This window comes from Eleginops maclovinus, chromosome 4 (genome assembly GCF_036324505.1).
Source record: "Eleginops maclovinus isolate JMC-PN-2008 ecotype Puerto Natales chromosome 4, JC_Emac_rtc_rv5, whole genome shotgun sequence".
Lineage (NCBI taxonomy): Eukaryota > Metazoa > Chordata > Actinopteri > Perciformes > Eleginopidae > Eleginops > Eleginops maclovinus.
In genome coordinates, this window is record NC_086352.1 from 13,053,692 (window position 1) to 13,080,411 (window position 26,720).

The 26,720-nt window shown below is 42.0% G+C and overlaps 1 protein-coding gene across 1 annotated transcript in view; it reads left to right on the forward strand.

The window, feature by feature from the left end:
- kif26ba (kinesin family member 26Ba) overlaps positions 1–26,228 on the forward strand; it is a 78,063-nt gene extending 51,835 nt beyond the window's left edge. Inside the window, 22 exon segments of the mRNA XM_063880675.1 lie at positions 4,127–4,272; positions 4,704–4,820; positions 5,868–6,054; positions 6,985–7,046; positions 7,049–7,209; positions 10,340–10,511; positions 11,117–11,443; positions 11,549–11,719; positions 12,145–12,283; positions 12,443–12,695; positions 12,804–12,905; positions 13,139–13,266; positions 13,569–13,748; positions 13,897–14,183; positions 14,895–15,537; positions 15,894–16,810; positions 16,976–17,247; positions 17,552–17,731; positions 17,828–18,042; positions 20,059–20,324; positions 21,650–21,800; positions 22,482–26,228. Coding sequence (XP_063736745.1) covers positions 4,127–4,272; positions 4,704–4,820; positions 5,868–6,054; positions 6,985–7,046; positions 7,049–7,209; positions 10,340–10,511; positions 11,117–11,443; positions 11,549–11,719; positions 12,145–12,283; positions 12,443–12,695; positions 12,804–12,905; positions 13,139–13,266; positions 13,569–13,748; positions 13,897–14,183; positions 14,895–15,537; positions 15,894–16,810; positions 16,976–17,247; positions 17,552–17,731; positions 17,828–18,042; positions 20,059–20,324; positions 21,650–21,800; positions 22,482–22,630 — 5,225 coding nt within the window. The 3' untranslated portion in view covers positions 22,631–26,228.
- The last annotated feature ends 492 nt before the right edge of the window (positions 26,229–26,720 follow it).

The following is a 26,720-nucleotide window of genomic DNA, read 5'->3' on the forward strand; positions in this document are numbered from 1 at the left end:
TGATCTTCATACAGCATGTTGGAGTTTCTAAGTCCCCTTCAACTGCTGGCAGAGGACGAAAGCAGGGAATTGAAATGCAGCAGTTCAGCAGGGAACACTTCTGTGTTAACGGCTGAGCCCGGGAACAAACACTAATGAATTTCTATGTTAAACCAACATGCAAAGTGCTGTGTTTCCTTGTGTTGTGCTGTGGGGATTTTATGTCTGACCAAACCAGTTGTAAAAGTAAACTCATTTATACATTTGTTTAGTTTTAGTGTCTTGGTAATGAGTATGGACGCCAGGGTGAGGACAATTTTACACCGGTTATTAAACACAGATTACAACTAACATTTTACAAGAAAATAATTCCATTCCTCAATTTAAGAATATGTAAAGCCCTTAAGTTCCCATATACTGCCGAATTGGTGCTTTTGCTTTTTGCTTCACCATTGCCTTATCAGACATATTTTCTTTGACTCTGTTGCCGCTGTAAGGAGACACTCTCAATATATGATTGTAGCGTCCTTTCAATGGACTAAAAATATATAACATGCATATGTAGCCCTCCCAACCACTTAGCTCAGGACAGGTTAAGTAAACCAGGACAGTACTACGAACATGGGAGGAGTTGAGGTGGGATCTACTATAAGCTCTCCTATCTAGCGTTGTCACTTTGGTCACTAAAAGCACTCAGGTAGCACGGCGATAGACCGTAGCTATACTGCAAAATAATAAATCTCCTATGCAACTCCAAATATCAGCTCTAGAGCCCCCACTCTGATTACCATCAGAGAAATATTCGATACCCGAACTGTACCTGAAATGATTGTCAATCTGTACTTTAATTTAACAACATGTCAACTTAATAACAACAACACATATTCCACGACTCGGTTCAAAACAAAAGAAATAAAAGTACCCGAGATTTTAGTCAGTTATGGTACCCTTGTTGGCGCGCTAGATGGGGCTCATATTCCCTCCACACGGCCGATCCACAGACGTATCTTCCCGATGAAACAATCCCGCGTGGCCCTGTTGGCCCGGTGTCCTTCTTCTGTCAACCGGCAGCAGGCAGGCGCACGAATCTCTTAAGATTACGTCTATACGGTTCAACTACTAACACACTAAGCCCGGGCTCCGGACAACGCAGCTAAACACGAGGCTAACTTAGCCGTTGCTACAGTTAGCATACAGTCCAACAGTTTTGCATAGTCTTGTGAATTTGTCACCAAATGGGTTCCACGCTCTTCTCCCAGGCACTCGAACACACAACAGTACTTCTAGCTTATTTTAACATTGGTAACCCAAAATAAATAAAGACGTTTTCCTCCGGTCTTAACCTCTCCATACTTTGCCTCTCTCCTTTTCGCGCTTCTCCGACCTGGTAGGTTCGGAGGCACTGAACTCTGATTTGTTCGGTATATAACTGACACCTCTACCAATTAATAAAAATGTGAAATTCAAGGACTTCCAAAACATAAAAAATATGACAACTTAGCGAATAACTGACACTGAATGTACTCTTCTCGTAACTTAGTGGTGACGAAACAAAACGAAATGTCAATAGACATATGTATAACCCTTTTCATTTCTCTATAAATGAAAATGTAAACAGAAATTAGTTGGGCACTACACATAGTTTTTGAATGCGAGCACTGGGTATGTCTGAAATAGCAGAGGTAGTCTAGTATTTTTAGTATTCTCAACTTTGGAGTTCATTTTGTAATTTTTGCTGTCATTACTGGCAACATCCCTACATTGAATCTAAAGGTCAAAAGACAAGTCAGAGAATCAAACAGTCAAAAAGTTGGTTTTTTAGACAAATTAATAGTGTTTGTCTAGTATAAACGTTACTGTAAACCACTTAAATAGGAAGTAAAACCGAGTTAAAGCAAAGTGTCATGTATTACCAATTCAGCCACTATGGTTATTAGCCTCACCAGCCATTAATATTTGGTAGATCTTAATAAAAAGATATGAAACACACTGATAATGTCACAAATAAGCCCTCATTACACAGGAAAACCACAAGTGTACACAAGAAAGGCAAATATAGTCAGTGTAAATTGAACAAGACATGAGAAAGATGGCCACATATATAAATTAAAAAAAGACCTGAGTTGTGATATATCAGGCTTTATGTTTCCTGCTGTCAATAAGGCCAACTTAAGTAAGATCAGACAGGTACATGCTCATATGATCACCACAGCTCTCCCTAGACACTAACCCAACACAGAGTACAGACAGCCAGAGTAGATCAATGTTTGACGTCTCTCACCATGTTTTCACTCAGCTTTCAAACATTCACACATGGAATAACTGTCATGATTCATGAAGATGATTCATAGTGGTTAATACTGGGACTGGAACTAATATGCCCCCACACACACCTCCTATTGTCAGTGTTTGGCTGTGTTGAGTGATTTTCTGGCTTTAATAATGCAAGGGCTTTTATATGATCCATCAAAGAGAGTTTGCTCTTTCAATCTATTTTACTGTTGTATAAATGATATGGAGCGGCTCTGACATCGCTGGTTTCAGCTTAAACGGCTGCAGCAGATGAGATAATTATTCTCCACATCGCTCTCCTAAGGCCATAGATCTTAATGAGGAGCATTATAATGGCATTACCTTTTTCCTAATTAAAATGGGGAAAGTAACACAAGGAGCATTTATCTTCGGCCCTGTGGCCCTTGGATGTAGACACATATGGGGACGCACACAAGTCTGCTCATGTACACACAGAGTAACCAGGCTTTTCATTGAAAAGGCAGATACTAAAATAAATGGATGAACTTTGGGAATGTAATTGAATCCTCTGGCTTTGAGTCATGTCTGATGGATTATGGTAAAAGTTAATGGATTAATGGCTTAGTTTGGATCATCTTTTATAAATGATGAATGTGTGTATGTGTGTAAGCTCATGTGTGCATGTCTTCGAACTGGTGATACAGAGCTGCCTTGTTCTCTCACACTTTTTCACCCTGTTCACTTTCTTTCTGACAGCATGTGAAGCTCTGCTTGAAGGGACCAATTACAGGGAATATGCATCAACTAACCACACATGACACACACACACACACACACACACACACACACACACACACACACACACACACACACACACACACACACACACACACACACACACACACACACACACACACACACACACACACACACACACACACACACACACACACACACACACACACACACACACACACACACACACACACACACACACACACAGACAACACACATATACACACAGCTTTATCGCCTGTAGTGTTGTCACTACGTTACAGTGTTAGTCAGTGTAATCAGCAGTAATCTAGATGACCATATCTTGACAGCCTGTGGTAGTCAGAACAGAGGGAAACACATGTAAACACTCTTGTAGATTAAATTTAAGCCTCCCTTACACAGCCCTGAAAGGCAAAAAAAGACAAAGGACAGTTGTTCAAGTACTCTGTGGTTATGGTAATGGTAAGACAAAGAGCCATTATGATCGAAGGAATCCATTGGATTTCATAAATACAAATAAATCAACTTTATTCCAATCTTTAACAGAATTTTGAGGATTTATCTTTCAAGCATTTGCATTATTTTGTCCTCTGCTTTTCTCTTATATGTTACAATACATAAACTCAATCTTAGTTTTCATAGTAAGTCTTGACGCCCCATTTAAAACATTGATGGAGAACAATGTAAAATTTCAGTGCAGCTGACAACCGCCCCACCATGCTGCATCTTTGAACAAATGTGAACACATTTCTCTACCCAGCATCACACCAGTAGGCTTTTGAAGTCCTCTGTTTCTGTGTAAGTGTTCGTGTCAGTGCGACTGAGGTGTGACATAAGGCTTTGTTTAGGTGTGTGTTTGATCTCCAACTCCCGACAGTCAGAGCAGGTGTGTGTGTGTGTGTGTTTGTGTGGAGGATAATCATCATCTTGTGTCCCAAGTGATAGATATGGATGCTCCATGTGCACATTCAGTCACTCAAACACACACACACCCACCCACACACCTATTCACACAGAGCATCTTTTTACCTGCTAGTCTTTTTTTTTGATGATGTTCTTTTTGATACGTCCATCTCTTTCTGCTCCCTTATTTTGTTTGCCTATCTGCCTCTTCCAGGTAAATCCTACACCATGATTGGCCGTGATGATTCTCTTCAGACTCTGGGAATAATCCCATGTGCCATCTCCTGGCTGTTTAAGCTCATCAATGAGAGGAAGGAGAAAACAGGAGCACGCTTCTCTGTCCGTGTCTCTGCAGTGGAGGTCAGTGTCACTGTCGAGACCTCAATATGAAACCTTCCCTTCAGAGTTTAACTGGTATCACTGCTGGTACAGACTTTTAGGAAAGGATGTCACTAAAAATATAAAGTGGTAAGTGAAGTAGCTGTAGTGCTGGCAGTGTTGCCTCAAATGCTTATCACTGTAATATTAACTATAAACCTCTCTCTGAAAAGGTTTTATATTTTCCTGATTAGTCTGATTATTTGAGGAAAGATTTTGTTGGAAAATGAAAGACAATGATATGTGGTAATGACTGTGTGTGTGTGTGTGTGTGTGTGTGTGTGTGTGTGTGTGTGTGTGTGTGTGTGTGTGTGTGTGTGTGTGTGTGTGTGTGTGTGTGTGTGTGTGTGTGTGTGTGTGTGTGTGTGTGTGTGTGTGTGTGTGTTCGTGTGTGTGTGTGTGTGTGTGTGTAGGTTTGGGGAAAAGAGGAGAATCTTAAGGACTTGCTGTCTGAAGTCGCTACAGGAAGCTTACAGGATGGCCAGTCACCTGGAGTCTACCTGTTTGAGGACCCCATCTGTGGCATGCAGGTATAGACACATTCAATCACACACACTGGCACACACTCAAACACACTGCAGCTAATGGTAATATTTGCTATGTAATATGACTGCTGTATATTAAATCCTGTGTGTATGAACAGCCTCTGGCTCAATATGCTCTACCTTTATTTCTTTTAGCCTCAGGCGAATAGCTGTGGGATGTGCTTGCTTCCTTAGCCTCACAGTCACTTTGGAATAGCAGATAAAAAATGGGAGGTTTAGCATGCCATTACAGTCTATTCTCTTCAAAAAAAAACAAGTGTCTTTTAAAACACACAGTTCAGAAATACATCTGACTGGCTTAGTCAGTATAAAGAAAGTGTCAAGTGCATGACATAGTGTCAATGAACTGATATTGTTCATTTAATTCAATGAGAAATCATTCACTTAAATGAGCATGATTCAGCCAACAGCTGATGTTATCATCGTCATTCATTTTAAAGCTTTAATTACATAATGAATAGTTTGTGTATTATGAAGAGGAGCTCAACAAACAACTGATTGACATAAGATGAACGTGTGTGTGTGTGTGTGTATGTGTGTGTGTGTAGTTTTATTTATGGGATTATAGGGTCTGAAACACGAACATCTGTGTAATCCTTAACTAATCTGACATAATCTCATCAGTAATGATATCCTGAAGCACCCACACACACACACACACACACACACACACACACACAACACACACAGACACAGACACACACACACACACACACACACACACACACACACACACACACACACACACACACACACACACACACACACACACAGACACACACACTCTCTTTTTCTCTAACGCACAATACCCTCTGATTCCATCGTTCTCTGATTGTAATATCTGCAGGCAAATTAATAAATACTTTATCGGAACATGCAAATCATGGACAATCCTAAGCGTACACAGGATTATCAGTGTTTGGACACTTTTTGGCTGAGCCTCAGCTAAGATTAAATGGTACCTTCCCTCTTGTCTGGCACTTGGCCCTTTCTTATATTCACACAATTTTTCTCCTCCCACACATGTCCCAGCTCCAGAACCAGTCTGAACTGCGTGCTCCGACCCCAGAGAAGGCAGCCTGGTTTCTGGATGCAGCCATAGCAGCTCGCCACAGCAGCCAGCGGCCCAACACCACAGAAGAAGAACACAGGAACTCACACATGCTGTTTACATTACACATATACCAGTACCGCATGGAAAAGACCGGCAAAGGAGGGAGTAAGTACTGTTTGTTCTAATGTAACTATTAATTATAATTCTGAGAACAACAAACAAAGGGCATCTTTTACTGCTGCAGAAAATACTTTTTTATGTTGTTATCACATCACATGCCTGCTGTGAGTCCGACACATAATCATACTGTAATAAAAGCAGCCGCAGGCCTTCTGTTTGCTATTGAAATATTGCTTCCGCACATGGAAGACACAACAACGATGGACAGATCAAAGCATTTACCTATACTCCCTATATATATATATATAAGGAACAGACTTCCTGACAGAGTTGTGCACAAACCTGTCACAGTCTGTATGATCCTGATATAGATTATTTGTTTAGATTAATTCCCTGTCATATCACACCTGCACTCATGTCTACAACAATAACTGGATGATAATGAAGGGGTAGTGTGTGTTTCTTTGTGTGTATCACAAAGAGACACTGAGACAGATGTCAGACTAAAATAACAATGATAATCAACACCCTGAGTGCTTTTACATATGCATGTATATGTGAGAAAACAAAGGCAAAAGGGTGTGTGTGTCTATAGCCACTGAATTCAGAAAAACGTCTCAAGCTGTAACCTTTGATTATGAGGAACAAATTGTTATGAAATGGTATCATTCTCTATGTCTTTATGGACGGATGGTATGGTCTATACTCCTGAAATTAGCACCAAAGAAAATATGTGTTTGTTGATGATATAGTTGAATGGTTATTATTTCCATCACAAATCAATGTATCTTTTTGTTCCGCACCTTGTGGTGAATTAAACTTACAGAAAGGGACAGCTCCATAAATCCAAGACTGAAAGATGAATTCATTTTTCTACCTGAAATTGTCTGGTTTCAGCCCCTCTTACATGTCTGTACACATTTCCATCGTCCTGTCTGCCTGTCCAATGTTTGACACATTTTCTCACTTTGCCAGTGTCAGGGGGTCGCAGTCGCCTCCACCTGCTGGACCTGGGCAGCTGTGATGTCAAAGTGCTCGGAGGTGTAGGAGGGGAGGAGGTGGAGGTGGAGGAGGAGGAGCGGGAGGTGGGAAAGGAAGAGAAAACACTTCGCCCAGCTCGGCCCCTCTGTGCCTTTCTCTGTCCGCCCTCGGCAATGTGATCCTGGCCCTGGTGAACGGGAGCAAACACATACCTTACAAGTAAGCTGCTGTTTTAATGTAAGTGTGAGCAGAGTAGGAGAAGAGAGGAGACGGAGGAAATGAAAGGAGTGTGCAGAGAAGCGAAGAGTGAAAGGAAGAGGAAAGCAGCAGGAAGATGTCTCAAGCTGCTTCAGGTTTTTGAGACTTAATGTTATAAACAACAACAGCTGCTGTTACATATTCATCACATTCATTTAGCTGGTTAACTGACTGGCAATGAGAGGAAAGGAGAGAGGGGAGATAGAGAGATAGGACAGAGACTTTAATCAGACGTTAACAGTAATGAAATGAAAAAGGGAAAAAACATTTCTTTGTGACATACTTTGTTTCTGTTTAGTATTATATGCCTAATGGTATGGCATATAATCAGGGTTAATTTTAATCACCAGATTTTGCATTGCAAAACAACCTGCTACACTGAGGATGCAAGCAAAGCTGTGCTGAGTTGGGTTTGGCACCGGTGACTCAGACTGTTGTCGGATTGTCAGGGGATTTGATACAGAATTAGCAATGTATGCCGTGTCACTGCCACCTCTCTAGAGCCAAAGATCAACACAGCCACCACAGAATGACAAATCGCTGAACATAGTCTGTAGAGCGCAAGCTACCGTGGATCTCACTGGACTGAGTAGGAGTGTGTTACCGCAGGTCTACAGCCAGCAGGATATATAAGACTAGCTTGTTTATTCGTAAAAGAAGTTGGATATCTGTCTTTTTGAGCAGCAGGTAGCTCAATTATGTTCTTCCTTGGAATATAAGATTGGTAAATTCTCTCTGACCAATCAGCAGTCAGCTGTGTTTTACCTCCACCTTCCTGTATTGGCTCAGCTTGCTTGGAATTTTGATTTGGTACCAAAAGATTACCAGATACACTTTTGAAACATTTAGCTATGGTCAAACAAATATGAGAAATGCGACCCACCTCAGAGCCGAAAGACATTTCAGTCTTCATTTAAGAGATGGACAGACATCCTGACGTTTACAAATAGTCTTTCCGTTCCAACTCAAAATCCATTTTGAGTCCAATAAATCTGCTTCATTCATTTCATCCCAGTTAAAGGCTGTTTCTCCAGTGCTTCATTACTTTCAGGTTAGGGTCCCATCATACTCTTATAATCACAGTCCCGTTCCACTACTGTTGCTAGGTTACCCGTGATTCTGTCCCAGTTGATCAGTAGATATTTTCATCTGTCTCTGTAGCTTCCTAGTTAAAGTGCAGACAGTTGTCCGTAACCACAAAAACAACACTTTGCCTCTTGCCAAGACATAAATCCTAGCATCTCAGCGTGATGCCAGACGGACAATGTTGCAGCCACAACACGCTTAGGGAGATTTAGGGGCTGTTCTCACATTCACTAAACATCAACCTTTCTCATCAGGGACTCTCTACAGCTCCTCGTACAAAATCAGACCCCTTCCATCTGGTTTGCTGTATCTCTCTCCTGGCAAAGTGCCAATTCATTCATGCAGCTCCTTCATTTTTCCAATGACACCCCTTCTCCTTTACTGGACTCACACACAACCATCCAGTGACACAGTACGTTTTGTATACCGTTTGACCATACAATTGATAACGAAATAAGGATTGCAGCAGACTTGAGAAACGTCTAGATTCTCTTAATTGATATGCTTAGTCATAGAACAATCCGTAAGTGAACAACATGTTCAGAATGTCACTTATTCAAGTATAATTCTTGTAGTTATTTTGTAGTAGTAGTAGTAGTGGTGATCTAGGAATTTCTTTAAAGAAAAACGTTTAGATCATGGAGAGCACCATGTTACACCCCAGAAAAGGAACTGCAATAAATCTAGCACAATCCCAGAGGTAAGATCTTATCCAATGTTCCCCGCACTTGAATTAACATGCAAATGAATACTTCATGAGTCATGAATTTACCTACATTAATCTCAGGGAGATATAGAGATATAGAGAGGGAGAAAAAGAGAGAGTTTGTTGAAGCCTGAGGCAGCAAACAGAGAGAGAAGAAAACAGACGAGAGGAGAGGAGTAGAGCATCGATGAGAAAGAGGAGGTCAAGATAGGGTTGTATACATACTCGGCTGCGTACTGGATCTGTGTGTGCATGTGAATGTACATATACGTGTGTGAGACATGCCTGCAGGCTGTTTTTTTAGAAAATGGGGGACAGCAGCGTGTGGTATTGGGCCACAGAGGAGCTTTACTCACTGTCAGCCTGCAGGCCTCAACACTCACATGCACACACATCCACACGTGCGCACACACACACAATTCTATGAATGACTGCAGTGGGCCACCCAAGAGAAAGTCTTTTCTTAAACACACAGCCTACTTTTACTCTCCCATCTGCTAGCATAATCTCTCTGGGAGATATATCATCTCCCAATATTAGAATACATAAAATCCAGAGTGCTTTTCTTTTAGACTGTGTACGCTTTAGCCTGGAGAAGCACCCTTTCACATGTTTAAAGGGGCCCTATCATTCTCAATTTCAGGTGACATATTAGTATTTTGTGGCTATAATGTGACATGTTATCATGCTTTAATGTTCAAAAAGGTCTTTATTGTTCTCATACTGCCTGTGCTGCAGCACCTCTTTTCACCCTCTGTCTGAAACCAGAGCCTAGTCTGCTCTATTGTGATTGGTCAACTGCTTAGAGATGTCCCGCCCCTTAGTTTATCATGTACAATGTGTTGGAAAACTAGCAAATAGAAGTGTGAGTGTTACATATTGATGTCAAAATGTTGCAGAAGGTAAACAAAGTAGTCCAATGGAGGTGTGTGAGAGAAACTCCCTCTGGAGGGAACTTTGGTGTTTAGCCTTTGCAGAACATTTACATGCACTAAAACCTATATAACCCATGACAGGATAGGGGAAATCCTTGATCAATGATGATGATTAACCATGATAAATAATTACCTCCCGCTTTGACTTGAACACATTGTAGCTTCATTTACATGTATATGTTAGCCTAGTGTTTTGCCATAGTTACAGAAACTGTAACCAAGGATGATTATTTATAACCTTTTGTCAAATGTCAGACCTGTGGGGGAGTGCGTTAGAAAATCGAATCGAATGTTTGAGTGAATTATTTGTGTGTATTTCCAAAGTGTCTTTAGTACTCACATCTAAGCATATGTGTGTTACTAGGGACAGCAAGCTGACCATGTTGCTAAGGGAGTCGCTAGGCAACATGAACTGCCGGACCACCATGATTGCTCACATCTCTGCCTCACCCAGAGATTTCTCAGAAACCCTTTCCACCATCCAGATTGCTTCCCGTGTCCTCCGCATGAAAAAGAAGAAAACTAAAGTCACAGTGGTGAGTTAGAATCAAACCTTAATGCTTCATCCACCTTTGAAGATAATGTCGCTTAATCCCGTACAAACTTTAACTTGTGGTACATTTAATTCAAGATATAGACTACCACTGTAACTGTTGTAAATCGGTGTGAATGTCCATTAAACATCCTGCTCATATGGTCTTATTTGAGGTGTTCTTGTGCATTTTATTATCTCCTATCACTTTCCACCAAATGTGCTGCAAACACCTTTCTTTCACCTTTCACTTACAATGCTCACTTATTTCAAAAGTGTTCCACTGAAAAAAAAGGATAGGGGCTTCAAGGCTCTAAAAATAAAACTGTAGTTAGTAGATACCCTAAAGTGCCAGTCCGTGAAAGAAATAGGAATAATTTAATCTCAAAAAGTTCTTATCTTTAATCTGTTACTTGGTGCATGGCCAGGATCTGCTTGGATTTCATCCTTTTCTCCTTCCTCTCCATCTTTTACATCTCCCTGCATTGTGAACTGTCAATTAAAGGCAAAAAAAGGAAAAACATGCTCTGCAAATCTAAAAAGGGAGTCTTTTCTCTCTCTCACCTCCCACTCTGCCTCTTCCTCGCCTGTCTCATCCCGTTTTCTCAGCAATACACGTCCAGCTCCTCTGGAGGAGAGAGCTCCTGCGAGGAGGGTCGCATGCGTCGACCGACTCACTTGCGACCTTTCCATAACCGTGGCGACACCGACTCTGACCTTCCTTTGCTGCGACTGTCCAGCGACCCTGACGAATATTCGAGCAGCGAGCAGTCATGTGACACTGTGATCTACGTGGGTCCGAATGGAGCTGCGGTGTCCGACAGAGAGCTGACGGACAATGAGGGACCGCCAGAATTTGTACCAATAATTCCGGCTTTGCTTCGAGGGAAAACATCAGAGCAGCTCCAAACACAGCCAGCTGGCACCCAGATCAAGGTGATTTACATATATTTACATTTAGAAGATCAGAATTAATCAGAAGAGTGCTAGTTGCAAAGAAAGATGAGATGACTCACGTGTCTGTGATTTCAGCTCCAACAGGTGCCGCCTCAGCCAGAGGAGCAGGCCGGGGGCCCCCCTCAGCCTCAGCCCTCTCAGTCACTGCTCGGGCAGCCACTGGCCCCGGTCCCAGAGGAGGCAGCTGAGTGCCTGAAGTGCAACACATTTGCTGAGCTGCAGGAGAGACTGGACTGCATCGATGGCAGCGAGGAGGTGAGGAGAATTTTTGGTCAGTTAATTTAAAGAGCAACAACAACTAAATACACCAGAGATGACAAAGAAAGGCTGTATTGAAATTTGACATGTTGTTTGACAAGTTGATAACTATCTATTCAAATGGAAAAAATTGTTATGCTTCATCAGTATAACCTTTTGCTTGCCATCATAGTTTGTAATTGAGGAGGGGTTTTCTTTCTCTTTCAAAAAACATTTGCTTTAAATTGTGAGAAAAATAAAATTATTGCCAAATATTTTGTAAAGACTCAGTTATTTGCATGTCACAAATGCAGGTTATAAAGTTGCAAAGTCTCTTGAAATAAAGGCGACACAAGTGCATTTTTAACATCCAAATCAATCCATCTGAGGTTTTCTAATATGAATAAGGAAGCTCTTCTCATCTTACCTGTCCCTTTCTTCAGGTTGCAAAGTTCCCATTCGAAGAGGTTTCAGCAAACAAACCAGGCTCAAAACAGGAGCCATGTCCATCTTCAGCTGTCCCATCCTCAGCTCCCTCTGCCCCTGGCTCTGCTGCTGTGTTGGATACAGAAACCAAAACAGGTGCATCATTTATTACACATACCAAACATACAGTATATATTAAGCAAACAAAAACTGGTGTGCATTTGTATTACACAATGCAGCATCAAGTCAGGTCTCATTTCACAGTTGTTGTAACCTTTGGGATTTAGAAACATTGTCCTGTCCATCATCCAATAGGCTCTGCATGTGCTGCAGGAGGCGCAGTGCAGTTCTTCTCATCGACAGTAACCACCTCAAGGAGGAGGACCAATGACCAGCAGCTGCAGGATATTAAGGAGGTGGTGGAGGAGGCAGAGCTGGCCCAGACGATGATCCACAGCCTGGCTCAGAGTTCTGGTTCCCCCATACTAACTAATACCAGGAGCGTCACAGGAAGCAGCTGCATCACCTCTAACCCCCTGAACAGGACCAAGAGCTGCATGCATGACAGGTGAGGATGGGTGGTACTGTATGAAATGTGTGGCTTTTAATTAGAGGGAGCTTTTTCTTTGGAAAATATTTGATTCGAATGTATGTCTTCTATATTGTGTCTGAACAGCCATGAGAGTCTGAATATGGGCAGTAACACTGATGGGAAGGCTCGTCCATTAGGATCACCGCGCCTCGGCATTGCCAGCCTGACCAAAACCTCAGACTACAGGTAAAGTACACAGAAATACCGTGGGCTAATAATGTGGACTGTGAACTACAGTTTTTTTACAAACAACATTTGGAAGATGTCTAGAAATGTACATTTCTTGCTTACATAACTCAATTAAACAATAAGCAGCAACAAAGAAGTTGCATATTGGCTAACAAACAGTCCAAAAGGGCAAGAGGACAACAGCTTCAAAGACCAGCTCGAAAATGTTTGATCTTTGTGTTTCTCCTCAGGCCTCCATCCTCCCCGTCCCAGCGTTGTAAAGTGTACACCCAGAAGGGTGTGTTGCCGGCTACACCTCCTCTGTCCTCATACACTCTGGCTCTGGACGGCCAGGGCACAGAAGTTTTGACCTCAGACAGTATGTGTCTCTTTTTATCTAGAATTGAGCATTTTAATGGTACTTCTTAAGACTTACTGATACACTCTGTTAATGGTTATCCTAACACGCATGTCTTTCCCGCAGGTAATGTGGTGGCTGGTTTATGCCAAAACCATTACATAAATGTAATTAAGTCACATACTGAGTCACTTGTGCACAACACAGATAATCATAATAAGTGGATCCAAATTAAAATCATAGTGTGAAGCCAACTTCCTTGTTTTCTGCACTTGGACAACACATTTAATTCTGGTGCCAAATGTGTGTTTCTGATTCTTCAGACAGTTTGGCTGCAGACAGCGGCCGCTCCTCCACAGAGTCCATGCTGTCCAGGACTTCTCCAGTGGGCATGAGTCCTCAAGTCCGAGAGCCAGCTCAGTCTCTGTCCGCCAGCCTGGGATCAGCTGAGACGCTCTGTGACGATGACGTCCCTCCAATACCCCTGGACACGCACAGAGATGGTGAGGGTCACGTCCTTTTTTTACACAAGAAGAGCAGGATATGAGTCATATGATTCATGTCCCAAGAAAGATAAGGAATAAGGAAGGAATAAGGAAACAACTCGTAAACATTTACATGTTTTAACCCTACTTTCTCCTCCACTTGAAGCCTCAGGGCTGGCAGTATCTATAGGAACAGTTGGACCCCTGACGCTCGGGGAGGATGAACTGATGTACGCTTTGGTTTCTGGAGGTGAGGAGGACCTTGTTGTTACAGCTATCATGAACCCTCAGGACCTGACCTGCCGTCCAACGAGCATCATGAGCTTCAAGAGCGACTGCTGCTCCGTCACTTCCCTCGCTTCGGGCTCTCAGAATGTCTGTAACCCCGGCGGTTCTGCTGAGGGGGATTATCACCTGCCTGCAGGGCCTGCAACCACCTCAGGGGTGGCAGAGGTTAGTGTGACTGACTCACATTTACAGCAACTAAGATCATTTAGCATGTGGTTATCTGTCCTTATCTAAAACATATGTCCTCACATATGGATTTCATGATATTGTGACCCTGAAAAACAAACACAGAACAATACCCACCGAAACAAAGGCATCATCATGGCTGCCACTGAACACTGATGGGAAATGATGTCTCATTTCATTGGCTGACACAGTGACTACATCTTTGGTGTCTATAAACTAATCATTTAATCGACAGTTTTATTCAAATGTCTACATTTTGAATCCAAGTTTAGATGAAAATTCCCATATGATTAAGACATTACTCCTTATGTGTTATGAATCTGGATGCTTACAGTTAGATGACATTTAGTTTGCAGCGTTGATGAATCACACGGTTTTTATTATATTCCATTAGGGCTTCAACAATTAGACCCATAATTGATTGACAGAAAAGTAATTTCGTAATCTCATTTTTCATGTAATAATGACATTTAAAGATGGATATTTTTTGCTTTTCTGTTTGATATCAAATTAAACTAATTAAATTAAAAACACCCCCTTTTTTAATATTATTTTTTATATTTAAAAAGACCTGTCTCCAATAATACTACAAAAATAATCTTTAGTGGCACTATTTACAAAATATGGCTGCCCTTTCCTACATTGTTTTTTTCAAGATACCTTGTCCAATTGAATTGCATCCTGTTGCAGGTGGCCATGGCCAAGCTGCGGATCGAAGGTGAAGCTTTAGCCACAGTGATGTCAAGCTGTGGTTCACCCATTTCCTCCTGGATGAGTGACCTGAGCATGGCCAGTGAAGCGGACCATTCCCTCCACAGCTTCAGTCAGTCCCAGAGCCAGCTAGGGGAGGCCCTGGCTGAACCTGAACCCAACCAGAGCCAGTTGCTCGGGGCGGAGGGGCTGGTTGGGTATGAAAGCTGTGGCAGCCCGAGAAGAGGGAGTCTGGACGGAGAGATGGTCCTGTCAGAAAACACGAGTGATAAGGCAACCCCAACAAAAGACAGGCGGAAGAAACTGCCTCCCTCCATGGCTAAAACTAACATCCAAATCCTGGCAGGACCTGGGTACTTCTCCCCCTTCAAGCCCAGCATCAGTGTGCACCCGTGTGTGGCTGTCAAACCCATGGTATTACAGGAACCAACCATCCTGTCCTCACCTACCAAGACCGGCCTCATGAAAGACAAATTCACTGCACCACTTTTAGCTTCTATTTCCAGCGAGATGAGCTTTGAGGACCCCTGGTTGAAGCGTGGGTTGGAAGAGGGGAAGTCCAAGGAGCTGGTGTGTGAAGTGAAACCGGAAAAGAGGGACGGCCAAGGCTTCTGCAAGGATGGTAAGCGGGCCAGGCGAGATTTTAATTCGGGCCAGTAATCTAACATTGGGCAAGGCCAGTCTCATTCAGACATTCACAAAGTGTCCATAATCAAGGCTAAAAAGTAATCTTTTTGTAAATGTCTGTAAAATGTTAGTTTTTAAACTTTTAAAGCTCTAAACTAAAATTATTGATGATGAGCAACATTGGTAGCACTAAGGACATGGAGGTATTTCCACCTGAAAGAACCGATAATACAACTCTTTTGTCTGTTTTTAAAACACTGACGCCAGTTGGGCCTGCTGATAAAAGATGTTGTTTTGAAATCAAATATTTGCAGGATTAAGTCTGTGTTATTTCTATTCTTCCATCAACAGGTGGGGATCATGGCAGCTGTAGTTCAGGTGGTGAGGTTGTGTCGTCTCCAGATTCCATTAAAAGAGTGGTGGACGGCTGTGAGATGGTGGTTATCGCTGCTCAAGGAGAATGCCTGACCGGTTTCTACAGCCCTGACATCCACCGTACAGCCAGCCTGCCCCGCGGCTGGCACCGCCTCAACCGCCATGACGGCTTGGACAGTGGGATGGAGAACCGCAATCTTGGAGTCACCTCTTCCACTCCCTGCAGTCCCCGTGCCACACTTGATCGCAGAGGATCAACAGGGAAACAGGGCTTTTTCTCCCAAAGGAAGGGGGGGATCCCACCTCTGCCACCTATAAGGAAGTCCAGTCTTGACCAGAGGAACAGAGCAGTCAGCCCTCTCCCCCAGCCCAGCCATGGAGCCTTACTTCTGGGCAGCTCAGCAGATGATGCAGAGATCTCCAGACTACGTGGCTCCAGCATAGACAGCAGCAGACTTTTTAGCGCCAAGTTGGAACAGCTTGCAAACAGAACCAACTCTCTGGGTCGGGTTAACAGCTCCCACAGTGGTTCCCACCACTATGATTGCTTCTCTCTGGAGAGAGGGGGGAGCCTGAGAGGGGGAGGAGGAGTAAAGGGGGACAGCACCATGCCTCGTACTGGTCGCAGCCTCACCCGTGCTGGATCAGTATCTTCTCCTACTGGAAATGCTGGCAGCCTCGTTTTCACTGCCAGTGCCAGTCCAAGCAGCGCCCCGCAGTCACCAGCCAAATCCAGCGGCCAATCAAAGATCTCAGCAGTCAGTAAGCTGCTGATGACCAGCAGTCCCAAGACCAGGAGTCTGTCTTCATCCAGCACCAAGACGCTGAGCTTCTCTACCAAGTCTTTGAGCCAAGCCTCCAGCCGCAGCTCCAGCCTTCCCCCTAATGGAAAGGTAGACAGAAATATTTATTCATTGTAAATAAACAGCTGTTAACCACATGACTCAACTTATCAGACTAAAAGAGTTTCAAAAGAGCAGTTTTTTATCAATTTATGCGTGTAATTAAAGTCATCATTTCTCCTTCCATCAATCTAAACTGTTTATCTGTCTCTTCAGCCCCAGAGTTTGGTTCAGCCCACTCCACAGCAGCAGCAGCAGCAGCAGCAGCAACAGCAGCAGCAGCAGCAGCCGGGCCCTTCGCCTGTGTCCTGGTCCACGCAGTCTTTGAGCCGCAGCAGGGGGGGAAGCCTGGCTGCCAAGCTGCCTCTCCGGGCTGTCAACGGTCGTATCTCCGAGCTCCTCCAGGGAAGTGCAGGCTCCCGTTCCAGGAGTCATGCCCAGGGAGGAGGCACAGATCCAGCAGAGGAAAGAGGAGTTTCAGGGGCAAGGTTAGTCAGTTTCACATTGACATACCATTTCAAACATTAAGTGTGATGTCCTAAACAAATGATACAAAGTGCAAGATTCATAGAGCACTTCATTAAATTATATCATTACATGACAATAAATATGAGAGTAGGAGTATGTGTCATATGAATATCAACAATTGCAGAGCTGGCATAACAATGTCCTTAGGCTGTCATTCGCTCTGCTCCACTGTCAATGTCTCATCTAAAAAAGCAAAATTCCATTAAAATGTAGTAAATTAATAATTTGTTCATGGATTAAACTTGTATCTTTTTCTGTTCTCAGTGGAGGGGGAGCTGCAGCAGTAAGTGGGGGTAGTGGTGGAGGTACAGGTGGAGGTGCAGGTGCAGGTAGCCTGGGGGAGGAGAAAGCAGCAGTGGTCCAAACACTGCCCTCCCCCTACAGCAAGATCACAGCGCCGAGAAAACCCCAACGCTGCAGCAGTGGCCATGCGAGCGACAACAGGTATAATCTTAAATTCACTCAAAAATGTAAACATTATAATTTGTCACATTTTGTTGCTTAGTTTATTTACCTCTGATCTCTCTCGGACGCTTACAGCAGCGTACTGAGTGGAGAGCTCCCCCCGGCCATGGGGAAGACGGCCTTGTTTTACCACAGCGGGGGCAGCAGCGGCTATGAGAGCATGCTGAGAGACAGCAGCGAGAACACAGGAAGTACATCCTCCGCTCAGGACTCCCTCAGTGAGCACAGCTCCGCCACCACCTCCTCCAGACGGAGCTCCAAGAGCAGCAAGAAGAGCAGGAGCAACACAGGTCACTATTTAACACTTTAACCTATTTTCATATTTTATTCTTTGCTTAATGATTTTTTCCTGTAACTGGTTAATGGAGTTCCATATATGGTGGCAGGAGAGGCATCTAAAATTGAGGGGATCGGCTCACTATTTGATCATAGAGTGGCACATTTGCCTTCATCAGTAGAGCTAGCACCACTCAAATGATATGACAAAGTGATCTCAATGACTCTTGAATGTCATGAACTTATAACACCTTGAGACACCTTCCAAATCAAATGAGAACTGCATTCATGTTTGGTTTTCAAATAAATAATTAAAATCTCAATCAGTGAACACAGTCAAAATGACAAATGCAAATATGAACCCTTCAGCTCTGAAAATCTAAATATTTTGTGTAATGAAATCTTTAGAGGTGAAATGACGAGAGAATTTGATCAGAAGGCTGCTAAATAAAGAAAAATAAATTGAAAGCTAAGAAATTAAAATAGAACTGATACAAATCGTTGCCAAAGACCTCTGTGACGAGATTAATGGACACAAATGCACAATGAGAAAGCAATGAACAGGTCAGGGAAAAGTGAAGGAAGCTGCGGCTGCAGAAGTAGGTTGCAGGTAGGAAAGGTGACCCTGACCACTCATCTGTGAAATGGTGACGGGAATCTGCTGCTGTGGCTGTAATGAATGCACCAGAACAGCATACAGAGGCTGCTAATGTGCCCGCCAAATTACACTCTACTGGTTAACCACGAGGATGGATATGTGCATAAAATCAGATTGGACAGACGCAGCACTTCCTGGTGTGTCTCTGATTGTTAATTAAAATTGGAGTAACCATTTCCATCCATGTGTGTAGAATGCAGCCTTGCAGTCTGGATTTACTCTAATTTTCCTTTAACTGCAGCTGATTCTCTGCTTCAAAGAGAGCTTTCGCTGTCAAACTGTCGCAGGACTACAGGAAGGATTACTATTTTTTTTGCACGTTTTAGATGTATGCAAAAATTATGTCGTAATTCAGGAAGTCAAAATATAAAAAGTAAGAAGGGACAGATGTGTTGCTGACTAAAGAAATTTGTAAAGATGCCACCGAATTGTAATCACATCTCTCCAGCAGAGCCCCCTTTGTGCTGTCTACTATGTCTCTACCTTTCCTCATCTTTTTTCCTCTATTACTCTCCCGTTGCACCTTCTCCACCCTGCAGACTCTCATTCTTTCTCCTTTTTCCTGTTATATTCCTCTTCGTACCAGGTAATGATATACAAATGTTCCTGCTTCACCTTTCTGTGACACAATGAGACCAAGAGACAGCTGCAACCCTATTAAAATCCCCACTTTTCTCTCCTCTCTTCCTCACGCACCTTATCTCTCACTTGCCGGTGAATCTGATAACTCTCATTCCTACATGACTGGCAATTTCTATGCAAAGCGTGTATGCATGTAGAAGTGTGTGTGTTCATTGTAGCACAGTGGGCAGATTAGAGAGTGACCTGCTGCTCTTATCTGTGAGCTACATGAACTGAGACTCAACTTTTATCTGGCTTCACACTCCATTATCTGCTTCTAGTTCCCTTTCTGCTTTTCCAATCATTCAATACTTTTCTTTTATCCCATCTTTTCTTCCTCCCTCCAGTGATTCATCCACATTCTCTCTTTCCTCTACCACCCACAATTTCTTTTCTCACCTTACAGTACTTGTTTATTATATCCATGTCTTTTCAACGTGTTTTGATGCCCTATTGTAGTTAGTTAGTAAATATTAACATAGAGTACCAAACTAACCATGCTACAGCAGTTTGCATGGTGTAGCAAACATGTTTATGGTTAATTAAAAATGTTATTTAGTCAGTTGAAGGATGGAGTTAACTCTATATTTGACGAGGAATAGGCGCAGACAAATTGCACAGAAAAGCACAAACAATGATCAGTGTTAACACCAGCATTGAACAACACTCAGTTAATGAATATGAGAGTAGAATAGCTACAGTATCATTTTGTGTTGTTTATCACTTTTCTTTGTTTTATTTCTTATTACAGGTCTGCAGCGTCGTCGTCTGATCCCAGCACTGACCTTGGACTCTTCCTCCTCCTCACCCTCTCACCGCTCCTCTAAGCAGGCTGTCACTTCATCTTCTTCGTCCTCCTCTAGCCCAGGTGCATGCTGGGTAGATGGCCCACTGGGGCCCCCAGCTCCCTCGAACCTCCGAGGCACGGCTGCCGCAACAGAAACTTTCGAGATCAAGGTGTACGAGATAGATGACGTGGAGCGACTGCAGAAGAGGAGAGACAAAGGAGGGAGCAAGGTGAGAGAGAGGGAGCATTCGGTGATGAATTGCTGAGAGGGGGAAAGAGAGACAAACTAAACCTACTGCAGCTGAAGCATTGATTTGAATGTTTTCTTACAATTGTATTTGGGCATTTGTTTGTAAAGTGCTTCAAGTGTATCCCCCTGAAAGAAAATGCAGAGACAGTGTTTACAAAAATGCTTTTTCACCAAGGTTTTCTCCATTTGGTTGTGGTTGTTAGCATTCAGATGGCTTTAGTTGAACCAGAGACTATTTTTAAAGGCTGTGCAAGTAAGGAGGCTGTGACTTTGTGAAAGATTGGACTAAAATGTCTAAACTTAAACGAGAAAAAAGAAACTGATTCACATACAGGTGGACTAAAGTAAGGGAATAGTCAAATACCGCTTGGGAAAAGGGGGAGAGGAGGGATAAAAACAGAAACAGTAAAAAAGGGGAGAATAGCTGGTAAGGGTTAAAGAAAGGAGAACGTGTGCGAGGAGAATATACCGTACGGCGGAAGGGCAAGGGAGAATGAGGAATGGATGTGTGAAGAGAATTAAAGAAGGTGGAGAGCAAAGGAGCAGAGAAAGGCCCAGAGGGCAGCAGGCATATTGCACTTGATGTCAGAGAAATTGATTTGATGAATAACAGTTGTGGGAGACATTAAAAAGCAATAAGTGTTCTGTTGGACACTGTGGCTACAGGAGGAAGCGGGAGAGGAACAGACAGAGAGAAAGGAAGCAAAGGGGTCTTAGCTATTGAACATATTTGTCTATAAGGATTACAGCAGTATGGACGTTTCACAAAATGGATGAATCAACATTGGCCCTGGGTTCTGTATGAATACGGAGCTTTTCGTTTAAATAAATCTACATTATTCATCCCACTGTGGTTCTTCGTTTTAGAAATTATTCATAGAAAATCCCTAGATTTAGCAGAATACAGAGAAGTATTGTGGAAACTCCTGAAATTGCAAATGAATGCATGGTGCAGGTTTCTGTGTTTCCACTCTTAAGCCTTTATGTATTCAGGGGAGGGAGCACTGTGAGCTTTGGGAAAAGTGTGGGAGAGAAAAGCATGAAATATAGATTTTCCCTACAGCAGGTCGTAAGAAAGCCACTTAACCCCCAACTGCTCCAGTGAAGCTGCTCGTTGTCCGCGAGCACTCCACTGCGGTCACACCGAGGGTCGATGAGGTGTGAATGTATGGAACTGTGTGAGTGTTAATGCTAAAAGAGAGCCTTATGTGTTTCACAACACACTCCCCAGGATAAATAGGTGAATAAAATCCACATCATCCTGTCTGTCCTGTGTGTGTGTGTGTGTGTGTGTGTGTGTGTCAGGAGGTGGTGTACGTCAGCACCAAGCTGCGTTCGTTGGAGAACCGTCAGCAGAGGATCAGTGAAGTTAGAGCAAAGTACCAGTGTCTGAAGAAAGAGCTGGAACAAACCAAGCAGCACCTGATGCTCGAGCCGCACAAATGGACCACCGAGTGTAAGTAGTACTCAAACACAACAGAAATAATTGTTCTTGCCTGCTTTTGAAATTCAGAAGCTTTCACATGCAATTTTATTCTGTGGCTTTAATTTTGATTGTTTGGTTAAAAAGTTTGAGAATAACTATTTACACTTTCTGTGAAGGATAACAATTTGCTGTCTAAAAGGAAGTTAAAGGCTGGTGTGATTTCATATTTTTCACATTGTGAACAAATCCAATGAAAACACCAAAACCAACAAAGTGTTAGGCCCACTCAATAACTATTTTCCTAATCTGTTTGTGGATTCTGACCCAGAACCATTGGATCCATCTCAAAATGCATCTTAAAATTGCCTAAAATGTGAAAAATATGTAGTTCTTTTTTTCATTTGTAGGGGAATATATCCAGCTGCAGATAACACATAGTTTCTAAAATGAGATATTTAGGGCAACATGTGTATGTGTTATTCAATCAAAATAGTGTCTGTGTTCATTTCAACGCTCATTGATGTGGAGGAATAATATCTTTGGATACACAATCTCACAGTACTTGTAATTAGGATTAAATGATGGTTGGTTTTGGTGTTTCAATGGATTTCTTGTAGAATATCTTTTGATCAATCCTTTAAAATGGAAAACAAAGTTCAGTATAACAGTGGGGTTTGATCTTCATACCTGTGCCTGTATTTCCGTGTGCAGTTGAGATACAGCCGATCCATGAAGTCGACTCGCTGGAGTATTTGGAGGCTCTGGAGACCGTGACCGACAAACTGGAGACCAGAGTCAACTTCTGCAAATCCCACCTCATGATGGTCACCTGCTTCGACGTGTCCTCCAGAAATCGATAGATGGATGGAGGGACGGCGAGCTAGTGGACAGAGAGAGGCGGACACAGCTGGACTCAATTGGACAGATTCACCCCTTTCCCCACCAATAACAACTTCAAAAATACTGTCTTAATGGATATTACTGGATTGTTGGAGGGAGGACACAGGGGCGGACAGACCTCTCAATCCTGTTTGTCATCCTCCCCCAGATGTAAGTAGCAGAAGGACAGATGGACAGAGAGATGGAAGGAATAGAGATATATAAAGATACTGTATTTAACAGGCCAGCAGACCGATACGTTTATAGATTTTTTTCTTGAGAAAAACAACGTCAGAAAAAGCCTTTGAACATCATCTATTGAACGGGCTACTTTGAACCAGATGAATATGGCTACCCAAAGAGGCGGACATCCGGCTCGGGTCTGAAAAGAAAGATTAAACATAACAAGGACAAGTGAATAATTAGAGACCTCTGAGACTGAGTCGAACATTTGGGAATGTATGGAGAGGAAAGGAGTCGAGAGAGGAACAAAAAACTGCCATTTTTTTAAAACAAAGAAGGATAAAGAAGCGGTGCAGCAGAGGAGAAGAACAATTTCTCCCGTCGTTTTAGAAGAGCACTTTTTAGAAGAGGTTACGCAGTTGTTAGCCATTGGCTGTACATACAAAGTGCTGACTGGGCCTGGTATTGTTGTGCAGTTAATAAAAGAAAATGACCAAGAGAAAGACAGGAGGACAAAAGAAAATGATTTAGATAAGTGCCTTGTGAACAATTCAACAATACCAATTATATTTCTCGCTGAATTTGTGTACTTGCAGTAAGTATGGTGCTAGCATAGAAAAAAAGACCACAAAAGATCAGTGTCCTTGGAAAATCTTAGAATTTATAGCCATCTTTGAATGTGATGTTCTACTGTGGGTCAATGTTTCACTATCTCATAAACAAGCTAATAGTGTATGTTTGTATGGTCTTTGGTACACTGATGAGAGTAAGACTAAACTGGATCCATAAGACCTACAAAAGATGGGATGGTCTTTTTTTTTTTTTTAAACTGGTGCAAGGACCAAAAATCCAATTAGAGAAAAAGTACATGATTTTTCCAGGACACAGAGTAATGTGTGTTTGAAATAAGATTAAAAAAAACACTAGTTTCCTCTGCGGTTGTTTTTGACTTTACTCACAAACCGAGCACATCTGAATTTTGACCCTCTGGGGCTTACATACAGCATGTTTCCCCTGCTACAGATGTGATGGCTTTTTCATGTTCACAAAGCAATGAAACGTCTGAGTCACACAGGAGAGGAAATGGAAATGTGTTTTCTCTGATCCAGTGATAAGTACATCCATCGAGTGTCAGCCCGACTGACACGCAGACCGTCTGTTATTTGTATCTGTGTTGTTCTGCTCTATTCTAAAAGAAAATGAATGATTTGTCAATGTGTGTGTTTTATATTAAGGTTTTCTTTTTTATTTGAGTGCAATGGGACCACGTAGAGAATATGTATTTGAGAAAGAGAATAGAAAAAGGTTGAAGAGATATTTAAGACAAAAGAGTGAGGAAGGTCCAGGATAATTATACTTTTTAAGGTCTGTATTATTGGGAAAAAGTAGTGAATTAAACTGGAATACTCACTTTGAAATACAATTCTGGTTACAAATGGGCTTTTTATATAGTTCCAGTGTGTCTTTTATTTGAATGAGACAGACATAACAAAAGAACAAATAAAAACATATATAAAGGACTGAAAGAGAACTGAAGAAAGAAAAGGACGATGACCAAATTAACGGCATAGATCTCTGCCTGGTTCCATTTTTCTGGACGGATAGCAACAATTTGTTCATATTATTATCTATGGTGCTTGAGATGTTTATGATCTAAATGTTTGTATAAATATACATATAAAAAAGAGCCTGTTGCCCTCTGAAATACCCTTTGAATGCTTCTTCTACATCGCTGTCATCACGTCTGTCGTCCATCACCCTCTCCCTCTGAATGCCTTTAGCCTGCAAGCAGAGAGCATTCTGGGAGATCCTGTTTGAGAGGTAAAAATAGGAATATACTACGACTAATGATATTGGTATGACAAAAGCATCCTAGTGCTACATTTCTCCAGATACAGAAGCAGGAAACGACTTTAAATGTCATTAAAACGGTCTTTAATGTCATGTGTTGTACACCTTCAGTGACAGCATACGGATAATCTAGCAGGAAAATACCCCTGAAACTGAGATGCTTTTGACTGACTGGACCTAAGAAGCGTTTTCACACAAGGTGGGGGAAGCAGCCCTGTATCACCTCCTGTAAACGCTTCCTGTTTTTATCTCCCAGATCCCCCTGCCAGTCATGAATGAAGGTTTATTTATATGAGTTCAGGAGAGAGCCGAGTCGCTTATCAGTGTTTAATTTATGTACACCTTATGATCTTAAAAGTTACTATGCATTTAAGAAAAAAATAACTGTACATACTTTGCTGAGCCCATGTCATATATAAATATATATACTGTACACATATCATATATACGCTCATTTTTATTTTATATATTTTCTGTTGGTTTAGTTTGCTCCTGTTGTTCCTGGTGGAGATTTTGTGGATTTGGGTTTCCTAAAACATTCACATCCAGGGTAGTTGTGTTGTTTCAGACCAAAATGATCTGAATTTTGTTAAAATGCCAGTATATAATACAGTATTATCTAAAGCCTTGTGGTATTCGCAGTGGATGTTTTGGGAACCCCAACCTCTGGATGAGCTAAATGGCCTGTAGTTGTTTCCAGATTTAAGATGCTATGTGTGAAGTTTCATGCTTGATGCCTCACTGCCAAATTTACTGAGGAAGCCCGTTATAATTCTAGCAATAATTGTGACAAACGCCTGAAATTTTAACAGCCTCATATTGTTTATAGCCGCCATAATAGATCACATAAAGCTTTCAGAAATAAAAGGTTTTCTCATCAGAGGAAGCTGCACTAAAAGGGATCGCTCATTGTCAGGTGCTTTAAATAAAATAACAACTGTTCACGTTTGGGGCAAGAAAACTAAAAACATGCAGTCTTATGAACAAACTAACGTACGTTCAAGATTGATGTGTTATTTGGAAAACTTACACATAGCATCTTTACAATTTTAGGCAGTATTGTATGTTAAAGTATGGATCAGACCACATCTTCCAGAATCTAATGGTACCTGTAGCAGTAAGATGTTTTTTAAGACAGAGGGATTACAATCTCTACATAACTGATTGAAACCAATTCTTATTTCAGTTTAAAGTACAATCAGTTAAGTAGTAGAATAAGTTATTTCCTGTTATTTCCTGACTTAAGGTTTTCATTTCCTGTTAGGAAAAGAAAACATTAAGTCAGCGTTACAAAACATACTCAGTGCAAACCGGTTAATATGAGGTGTCAGAGTTTCACTGTGTGTGTGTGTGTGTGTGTGTGTGTGTGTGTGTGTGTGTGTGTGTGTGTGTGTGTGTGTGTGTGTGTGTGTGTGTGTGTGTGTGTCATTTTAATGACTCAAGACTACAATCACAACATGCTCAACAGATTTACTGTTTCTGAGAAATGTGGTCCGATGGAAGAGCAAAAATGGAGGGATGTAAATAAAGAAATGTATTGAAAGAGTTTCCCATCTGATTCTTCATTCTTTTAAGTAAAAATAGTCAACAAAGAGCGAGCCACACATCCTAAATGAAATGCCCACAAGTTGACATATTTAAAAGGTCTCCTGAAATATTGCTCGGCAACAGAAACTGGGTGGCTCTACAACATACACATCATTCATACATATACACTGTGTCTTATTTATATCAATCTGAGGCTGCTGTTATTGGAATAAGGACAAAGCACCAGGTGCTCTTTCTTCAGTGACCTTTTCACCAGCTTAACAACTTCTACTGAAATATAAACATTTTCTATAAATAAGAGGAACTAAGGTATATTTTGAGCTATGTCATCTAGAACATGTTTTGTAAATGGTTACAGTTTGAGTACTAAAGAGAGAGATCAACTGTGCACACAGACAGGCAATGTCTCAGGTGCAAGACAAAAAATACTGCAGGGTGCAAAAGAGGGTGGCACAACGTTACAACGGTGCATCCTTTGTGCGTTAAAAT